At 40.8% G+C, this 10,171-nt stretch overlaps 1 protein-coding gene across 1 annotated transcript in view; it reads left to right on the top strand.

Annotated features, from left to right (window-relative positions):
• Positions 1-2,494: 2,494 nt before the first annotated feature.
• The window catches only part of adra1ab (adrenoceptor alpha 1Ab), an 11,433-nt gene continuing 3,756 nt past the window's right edge, over positions 2,495-10,171 (top strand). Inside the window, exon 1 of the mRNA XM_032538866.1 lies at positions 2,495-3,778. Within this exon, the coding sequence (XP_032394757.1) occupies positions 2,863-3,778 (916 nt within the window). The 5' untranslated portion in view covers positions 2,495-2,862. The remainder of the gene's footprint in view (positions 3,779-10,171) is intronic.

The following is a 10,171-nucleotide window of genomic DNA, read 5'->3' as shown; positions in this document are numbered from 1 at the left end:
AACGCAACAGACAAAAGGCAAAAAAAGCAGCAACCGAAGAATCAACAAGAACATCATTAGGCAATAATCCAATATGGTCTAACACGTGTTAGAGGTCTTTTTGCATCGGTTTCATATCTGGAGAAATGCACAGGCATTACAGTTCCTCCAGATGTAGGAACACGTATCTGTCTCAAACTGCTCCTGTGCTTTATTCAAAACACAAAAATCTTGACAACTGTTGCATTTTGTCTGATTAACTAAATTATTAATTTAAAAAAATCTCACAGGACGGGGTTGGCAAGGCTGGAAGGCAGTCAATAATGAAACAGATTCATAAGGTCACTCAGCACATCTTACACCACTTCATCATTTTGTCACATTGCTGCCATCATCCTGCCCCTTCCATGCTAATAGATGCATGAATGAAACATGAAGCGAAAAGACACGTACAGGAGGTTGTGTGCTTTAAAATTAAGCTAGCTTTTTAGGGAGACCTCTAGTTCACCCAGTAAAGCGTGCGACTCATGTAGACAGAGTCCTTGCCAGCGGCAAGGGTTCGAATCCGACCCGCTTAACCCTTGTATCGTATTAGGGTCAAATTGACCCATTTCAAATTTTTAGAAGAAGAAAAATGGTGCAAGTTACATTTTTTTCTACCTGAAAATCAATGGCTTTACCTTATTTTCTGTGATAAACATGTATTCCTGACTCAATTCAGAAAACTATTCTGGATATGACCACTTTATCCAAGGTAATAATGATCACATAGTGGATTTTTAACATGAATTAAAACCTTATGACAAAAAACAAATCCCAGTTCCATTTTTAATTGTGTTCTAGTAGAAAATGATTGCATTCCCTAAACACATATGTTGTTTCAATTGTCAGAAATTGAGATAACAATATTTGTTAATGGATTATGAAGTAAAATGTTATTTCAGAATTGTTTTTAAAATCCCAAATAAGTCACAGGTCAATTTGACCCGAGGGATACAAGAGAGTCCCTAAAGTAAAGACAACACAAGGGTTAAAAAAGCCCATAAAAGCGACCCCCCAATTTTTTTTTAAATAAAAGTGAAGCCACGTTTTTAACCTTACACAGCACACGCAAATCAAATCTTCAGGACATCCGTGTGTCACCTGTTCCAGACTTGGTGCTGTGGTTTTCAACTTCACAAAATTCTTAGGCCTACATGTAATTATCTTTAAATAGGCCTACATATCACACTGTATTGATACATGCAGCACAGTGCTGCAGAATGTATGTCCCTGAGTAATGTATCTTTGTTGAATTGTTTCTCCATCATTACCTCAGGTCAGTTGTAAATATATTTCCCACCTGACACTTTTCACACACAGGCGGGTTGAGGAAATACACTTTTTAGACACGGATAATCTCTTTTGCACAGGCACTTCACCACACCGAGCCATCTCATAACCAAAAAGAAATTCCAAATATCACTGCGTTTAGCTTCAGCCATCCTGCAGAAATGTCATTTCAATTTACCCTCCGGCTACTGATGCAGAAATCCCAGCACAGAGGGTTTATTTGGGTGTATTTTGACGGGCCATGTGGCGAGCGAAAGGCTTTGATCCTGCACTGAACATGTTTCAAGCATGACCCTGCTCTCAGCAAAAGGCTTTATCGCCGCTGCCTTTCCATTCTTCCTTTTTCTTCCGCCGCCGTTTATCTCGCTCAGTGACATCCCAGATCTCCCACACGTACACTGAAAGTGGTACTATCAGCAAGCCCAAGCCTTTGCCTCAGTAATATAGTGCCCTCCTCAAGGTTCAATTCCTGGCACGTCATCCGCCGTTTGAGTTAGAGCCCAGCTTGCAGACACAAGACAAGGAAGCCATCACAAGCTCCAATTGAATGTTTGCTCTTAAATGATTTCATCTCTGCTTTCATTTATCTTTGTATTCCCTGCGTGGCTGGCAGGTTTTCTCATAATAATAATAAGAATAATGCCATTTTTGGCCCCCAGGATAGATTATTCTGTGATGTCTTTGCCCCTGTTGTTTTTGATTATGTCTGGTCCCTTTTTTCTATTATAACACTTCCCAGCCCTACTGCTCACAAGCTTTATTATACCTCCTCACAGTAAACTCATATTTCCCTTTAATCGACCTGCCAGGTTAAATATTAATAACGGAATGTTTTATGGTTGCCAGTATGTTGGCAAAGGCAGAAAGACAAGTAGGCTGTAATGTTTTTAGGATGAAAAAGGAAATGTGAATGCACAATCTTTATTTTCTCTAATGCAGCTGTACAGTGATATTTTCACCCTTTAATCATAACCAAGTGCGGTATGATGATTTTTTTTGTTGCAATTTGCAATTTGCCTTTAAAGCATTCTATTTGTGTGAAGTTTTGATTAGTTCCCACGCTGCCAAAGAAAAGAACCGCACTTTAGAGGTAATGAGACTGTTGCAGGTCTTTACAAAAGCCTTGGATTTTGCACGTGTTCTTAATTTACTTCTCTCTCTTTTCTTGTTTTTAAAGGTTTCCTGCAATAAAGCCTTTCGTCTTGGCTGAACATCACTTTGCAAATCCAGTAACGGCCACCTAAAAACAAATATTTGTCATTTCTATTCTGGGTGTATTCTCGGTTAAATATGACAAATATGGACTGTGGCAGTGTTTCGCTTTCTAAATATGGCATTCTGTCAAGGAACCCTGGCAGAGGCTGGATGATCAGTGGAGCGTTGGCAAGACTCGCTGCATCTACAAATAAACTGGAAGAGCTTTTATCCTCTGCATTAGGAGCAGCAGAAACAGGCAGAGGGTTGAAGCTGTAGTAATTGAGGAACAGATGTGGCATGAGTGTTATCAACCTGCAAGACGCTTGCACAGCTTAATGCACCCAACAGATAACAATGGTTCCTGCTGAGAACGCGAGTGTTTTCTCTGCAACGGATCGCTGTCCCAACTGCAGCGCTGCCGCCAATCCAGGGGTGGATGTAGCCAAGGTGGTGGTTTTGGGGATGGTGCTGCTGGTGTTTGTAGTGTTCGGAATCCTTGGCAACATCCTGGTCATCCTGTCAGTGTTGTTCCACCACCACTGGCGCTCTGTGACACATTACTTCATTGCCAACCTGGCGGCGGCAGACCTGCTGCTCAGCGCCGCCGTCCTGCCCTTCTCCGCCACCTCCGAGGCTCTCGGCAGATGGGTGTTTGGCCGGTCCTTCTGCAGCGTCTGGGCCGCTCTGGACGTCCTCTGCTGCACCGCCTCCATCCTCAGCCTGTGTGTGATCTCTATTGACCGCTACCTGGCTGTCAGCTACCCTCTGCGCTACCCTGCCATAGCCACGGGGCGGCGAGGCCTGACAGCAGTGGCTGCTCTCTGGGGACTCTCGGCGGCTATATCCGTGGGCCCTCTGTTTGGCTGGAAGGAACCCGACCCAGAAGACGAAACGGTGTGCCGGATCACTGAGGAGCCCGGCTATGCTTTGTTCTCGGCACTAGGATCTTTCTACATACCTCTGGCCATCATCCTGGCCATGTACTGCAGCGTGTATACCGTGGCGAAGAGAGAGATGAAAACCCTCAGGAAGGGCAGTAGGGGAGAAGGGGTTGAGACAGAGGGGGTGGTGCTCAGGATTCACAGAGGAAGTGCTCCTCAGACAGAGAAGAAGGACGACGATGAGGGGACACAGACACATACACGCGGAACCTTTTCCCTGCCTAAGCTGCTGAAGTTCTCGAGAGAAGAGAAGGCAGCCAAGACTCTTGGCATTGTTGTTGGGTGCTTCATTCTGTGCTGGCTCCCCTTTTTCCTGGTTTTACCCATTGGTAGGTACCTCCTAACCCTATCTGCTTTTGACGTGACCCCAGTTTGTGCTTTTTTGTGTATTCAAGTCACAAAGCTATGGGTCTGTTCTCTAAAGTAAACACTTGCAGAAAACAACCATATAGGTCAATATTTACATTTGCTGTTAGGAGCTGACCTCCAGTGGTTGTAATTATCGTAGGAGCAACCATGGAAGTGAGGTGACTGAAAATTATTAAGAGAGCCAAATTCAAACAAACACAGGACTTTCACTTAGAAAATCGGGGTCCGCGTCCCATGTGAAACAAAAACACAACTTTAAAAAGACTTTTAAAGAACTTAGTTTGTGAGAAAGTGATGTCCTTGATGCATTCACCTAATTACAGTAGTATGTGACTAATTTTAAACTAATCCCTGATGTTTTGCTAACCGTAAGTATTTTTGTTGCCAATACTTAACTAGTTCTGTTTCACAACGTTAACCATGTGTTTGAAATGGCAGCTGTTGTTGCGAGTTCATCTACTTTTAGCTCCATTTTTTGTCTCCACCAACTCCTGAGGGATAAATCTGGCTCTTTAGCGGCTAAATGCTCCACCATGTTCACCAGCAAGTCTCTTAACTTTGTAGTATTGTAAAGTACATTTTTAGAACTTTTTGTCATTGAAAACAGTTTCCCACTGTGATCAAAAACTACAGTCTGAGAGCAGGGAGAGTGAACCTGAACAGAAAAGTCGTGGGCTGGACAGCCAATCAATGAGCTGAAACTTACTATACAGCTCTATATATAAGAAGGGAGCTGCAGATTTAAGTGACATTGTCAGTGTTTCACATTGTCATTATATAAATATCGATTACAGCTGCTTAAATGAAATAAAAGATGGTAGCCGTAAGTGAATTTCTTGCTTTGGATCAGTACAACATACATCACTGCTGAGTGTAAATAAAAGGTGCAACAGATTTAAAACTATCAGAGAGTGGATGGTAAAAAAGATGTTTTTCAGGCCAGGTAGAGATAAATGTATACCTATGAAAAAACCGCTTGTCAGTTGCAATTTAGCTAAGAGTTCAGATCTTTTATACAGTGCGGCAGCTGTAATACTTAGAAGGCAAGACCCGTCAAAAACATGCACTGGTCAATTTTGAGATTGCGGGCTGTCTTAAAGACTCGTCATTTTCTCAAAATTACTTTCTTCCCCCTCTTACTCTGAGCCTGAAATCTCCACTTCAATAGCACTTACATACACCACACTTTCCAGTTTTATCACGTATCCCATATCCTCCAACAAACATGGTCAAAAACAGACTTTTTTTAGGGCATTATTTTCAGATTCAAGCAGTGATAAAAAGATATCCAAATCCTTATCCTTATGCAATGTTCAGATTTGGAAATTAACATATATTTAATTACATAAAGTCTGAGTTGCATATTTAAACATAAAAAACACAAAAAAAGTGTCTCAATGTAAGTTAACTGGGGATATTGCATGGGGATATCTTTTATAACAAATGTTTACCCTATTCACCAGCAGCGTCTTGTCTTAAACAGCCTACTGAGTTTTTGAAAGGTTGCCACATACTGTATGTGTTGTGTCTTTCAACAAAACAAGTCTTTACAGTAGCTCTTTGACTTATAGGGGAATAGTATAGTATGTCATGTAAGTATACATGACACAAAGCAAACCTTAAAAGGAGTCATCCGCTGTACAGTTTAAGGAAATAATGTATTCACTGAATCTAAAAAAAAGAAAAAAAAAAGGGATTATGATTCAGAAATGAATTGAGTCATAATGAGTGCTTTAATGATTTCTTGTAGAGGCCTCCTTTCTTCCGGGAAGAATGTAAGAAAAAACGGTAATTAAAGTTTAAGCAGACTGACTGAGAGAAACTGAATGAAAATGAACTAATTAAGGATTAGTCTGCTATTGTAGTCAAACGTCACTGTAGACATGCGCTTCAGTTAACAACATCAGGAAAATGTCCACTAAGACAGATATTCTCAACTCTGTCCTCAATAAATTAGACCTTCATTTTGTCAGATTGTCAAAGGCTGCAATGTTATCATAGATGTAAAAGAGGATAGAAACCGACCATTGTGAAGCCTAATCTAAAATCTTAATTGCATCTGAAATAACGTATGGCTCAACTGAGATAAGTGAGTGTCAGTGTGTATTTAAGGTTAATAGTCTGTCTGCAGTGATCTGGCAGGTCACAGATGGCGAGATTATTTCTGAAACATGTATTTTGTTACAAACTGTAATCCTATAGAACCAAGGAACAATTTTACAGGATGGAGGAGATGTGGATAAACCGCTTTGGACATACTGTATATTATGCGTTCTTATCTTTTCCTTGTACGTACATTCATAACTTGCCATATGAAATGTCCAATGTGTAGTCCAAATGTTAACAACGGGGTTGCTCCACCAACAACTGAGAGCTTGTTTTCAATTAACAGCTGGCTCAGGATGTCCGGATTTACTGGGACACTTGAATAGAACTGAGCCATCGTTAATGTTGTTAGTAACACCTGGGCTTTTCCTACTATGACAAGTCAAAATGTCTGCTGTGAAAAAGGCGTTTCAAATCAATCATCCGTTTCTCAAATGTGAAAATGTTCTGCTTTTTACAGTTCTATTTCATTGTAAATTGAAAATTTTGCGGGTTTTAAGTCTGTTGGTTGGATAAAAACAAACGAAAGATGTCCATGGTGCTCTGAAAACTGATAATTAAATTTATGACATTTTGCAGTTCTAATTAGTAATATCCATGAGCAATGGAGAGAAACTCAAACTATGTGTGAAAATACCTGAAATGTACACTGTATCGTTGAACACCAGTAGGAGTCTACAGCCACTTAGCGGTCGTGACGTGCTTGGTTAGGTCCGTTTGGAGTCATTATTTAACGTGCTTGTTAAAACCACTCAGAGTTAAGAAGGACCCTGAATGGGGTTAAAAGATTACATCTACTGTAAGTGACACACAGGACATGAACGGGAGAGAAACCCAGGTCTCCTGGGTGATGGACTTGTTGTTTGACCAATCCATCCCCCTGATTTGCCTCCTTATGCGGTGTTTCGGTTTTTAATACTACTCACTGCCATTGTGACCTTTATACTAGGTCATCGGTTGCTCTGCTCGGTGTGTCTCATACAGACACTATAGGGTGCCGAGTTGGGAGTAAGAAGGGCTTGCTATCTGGGCTAAAAATACAGACTAAGCCTTTATTATGTAGATGTAACAACCCACCTGTGGTTCAGCACAGTAGCCATTGTGATGCAAAAGAACTTGAGGTTCAAATCATTTGTATAATCTTGCTTGAAATGTTTTGTTCCATGAACACAACATTAGGCAAGACCTTTCTCCTTCCCCGCTGTCCCCCAACTCTACTGCTCGATATTCTTAGAAGGAACTCAGAAAGAAATTCAATTACAAGCAGCCAAATAGACCAAATAAAACACCACATCGGAGCAGAATGGACTTCTACTGTGCGACGAAATGGAATGAAGCAAACTATTGCTCCCTCCTATGAAAGCTATTATAGATAACAGGCACGAGGCTTAATGGGCTGTAATGCTAGGAGGCATCTTCAGTCACCCTATAGCCTCCCAAGACAACCAGTCAGCAGAGAATAGTTATGCATTTCAATTGAGAGAGACTTTCAAGGCTCACAGCGCAGTGCTCATTCATGCTCTAAGACAATGATAGTCTGAGATTCGCAGACTGAGGGTTTGAAGAAAAAAAAAAAAACCACTGAATTTTGTATTTTTCCGGAGCACTTCAAATGGAAAGCCTGTTTTTCTGCTGAAGCACTTAATGGCCACCCGCCTTTTACTGCAGCTGCACAGAATGCATACTGATTTCAAACAATTACATTGCTGCAGCTCATCAGTAGCACCATATAGTGTACTATAAAGCCCTTGCCTTTGTACAAATTGGCTTTGCACCTTGATCTATGCCATTTCCTGAAGGTGTATGATGGTCATTGCTCTGTGCAGGCCAAGACAATCACTTTTTTCCTGAAAAACTAAGAAACCATTTATTTGTGCACCTGGCTTTGTGTAGGGGGTATTGTCTTGTTGAAACAGGGAAGGGTCAAACAAAGTTGGAAACACACTAAACTACAATATAATTGTGTGTTGTCGCATTAAGATTTGCCTTAATAAGAAACAAGGGGCACAAATCAAGGAAAAACTCCTTCGTCCAAAAGTATGGGGACTAGCATTTCCATATTCTTTTGGCCATATAGCTTAACTCAGTGGCCAACTTAAATGCATCTTCACATAATTGCTAAAACTCGAATTCCATTTTGAAATAAACAAAAAGCAAAATTAGGATTTATAAGAAAAATGATATTTTAGTCTTTTAAAGTAATAATTGCAAAGCTTTTTATTGAAATTATTGTTAAAGTGCTCATATTATGCTAATTTTCAGGTTCATAATTGTATTTAGAGTTTGTTCAAGAATAGGTTTACATGGTTTAGTTTTCAAAAAACACCATATTTTTGTCATACTGCACGTTGCTGCAGCTCCTCTTTTCACCCTGTGTGTTGAGCTCTGTGCTTTAGTTACAGAGTGAGACATTTCACAGACATTTTTGTTGAGAGTCGCACATGTGCAGAAGCTACGTACTACGTACGGACTACTAGCCATTCAGAAGCAGATTATGAGGGCGTGTCATCACACAATGTGAGTCGAGCATGTGCAGAATGGCCATCTTTGACAGCTAGCTACTAACACCCTTGGACAAACCATAGTTACCATAAACCAATAATGTGCACGAAAAAAATATTTAACACAATAACGGAAACGGAAAAAGCATAATATGAGCACTATAAGTCACTATGTATCGTTGAATGAGGTAACAGGATGGTGATTGAGCCTAAAGCCAGGGGTGTAGTGCTGCCAGAGCACACTAGAACAACAAACCACTTTTTTTCTTCAAGTGAGGAAATAGAAAATTCTCTTTTTTTTATTCAAACAAATAGATAAGCAAAAGTGCAAACACTGGTCTAGATGACAATTTACAGAAAAGTAAACTACACACAGAAGAAGGCACAGCACATCTTTTCCACAATCTTTCCTTGCGATCAAATGTATCACATCAAAACAAAGAGAGGAAATATGGGAAGGAGCTCACAAACAAGAGACACCGAAACAGACATAGACAAACAAACAAGAGGCATTTACAGGGAGACCGGCATGAGACATAAGGGACCAAACACACACAGGGATGGAAGCAAAAAGGCTGTAGCACAAATCCGTAGCAGCTATAGAATGCAAGGATTCAGCAATGCTGAGCCAAGTGTCCAAAGTCTTTCCTGGGGCTCCATTTATGTGAGCCCTGGAGAGCTCCATATATGACATCTAAAAACAAATTGACAAGTCATGAGGTGGTTTCCAATGGGTTGCAATCATTCTCTTGGCTGCTGTAAATTCAGCAAAAAACAACACATTTTTTGAGCTTTAGAGAGCTGTAAGGGCTGGCAGATCATCCAGAATCAAAACATTGACAGTAGCAGGTACAGTGTCATTAATCAAGGCAGATATTTTGGATGCAATATTGTCTAGAACTGACCAATGGGAGAGCACTCTTGAACATGTGAAGATATTTACATAAGCTTTTAGTGGGCAGAAAGTGCATGACGGGCTGTTAAGTATTTTCATGTGATGCAGTTTCACAGGTGTGAGATATGTTCTATGAATGAAATTGTAGTGAATCTGCTGATGGTCTGGATTGCGCAATACTTCTGGAACGTTAGACCCACATCACGTCAGTGCAGATCGACAATCAGTCCTGGGCAATCACGTGCCCAGATCTTCTTGATAGGAAGGGCAGTGTGGCCAGGTATCGCCAGGAACTGAACAAACCTGGATACCATACCACAGTTTTTTGGCTGCATAGTAAAAAAACTTCTGAATAGGATGGATGGGCAGAGACCTCTGCCAGGGGACACCGTATGCCTTTGAGTACGGTCTTAATTGAGGGTAAAAGAAAAAAAGAGGAAAGTGGAAGACTGAACGCATTTTGTAAATCAGAGAAAGTTAACAAATCAACCTCGCTTAAAAAGTCTTTTGGACGTTGAATTCCCCTTTGTTCCCATTGTGGGGCTGTTATTGGCCTCCCACCAATCAAGAGTGCTGTATTATTGAATAATGGGGAAGAGTGTGCCAGTTACAAGCTACATAGCAGTGTCTTTCAGCTAATCAATGTTTTGACAAGATGAGAGATAATGAAGCCAAAGCAAAGCTGACACTATTTATTAGAAACATTGTCAAGAAAGTGTGTCATGGAGTGACCAAGGCTCTGTCATTGCACTTTCCAAGGTATGTCACATCTGGGTTTAACCAAGTGAGAAGGGGTCCTGACACAACAACCCGGTTTAAGCAAGGAAAAACCTCAATGCCTAAATATTTAA

Source organism: Etheostoma spectabile, chromosome 16 (assembly GCF_008692095.1).
Source record: "Etheostoma spectabile isolate EspeVRDwgs_2016 chromosome 16, UIUC_Espe_1.0, whole genome shotgun sequence".
In the NCBI taxonomy this organism is placed as follows: Eukaryota; Metazoa; Chordata; class Actinopteri; order Perciformes; family Percidae; genus Etheostoma; species Etheostoma spectabile.
Note: the sequence above shows the minus strand (reverse complement) of the source record. Positions and strands in the feature narration are given on the sequence as shown.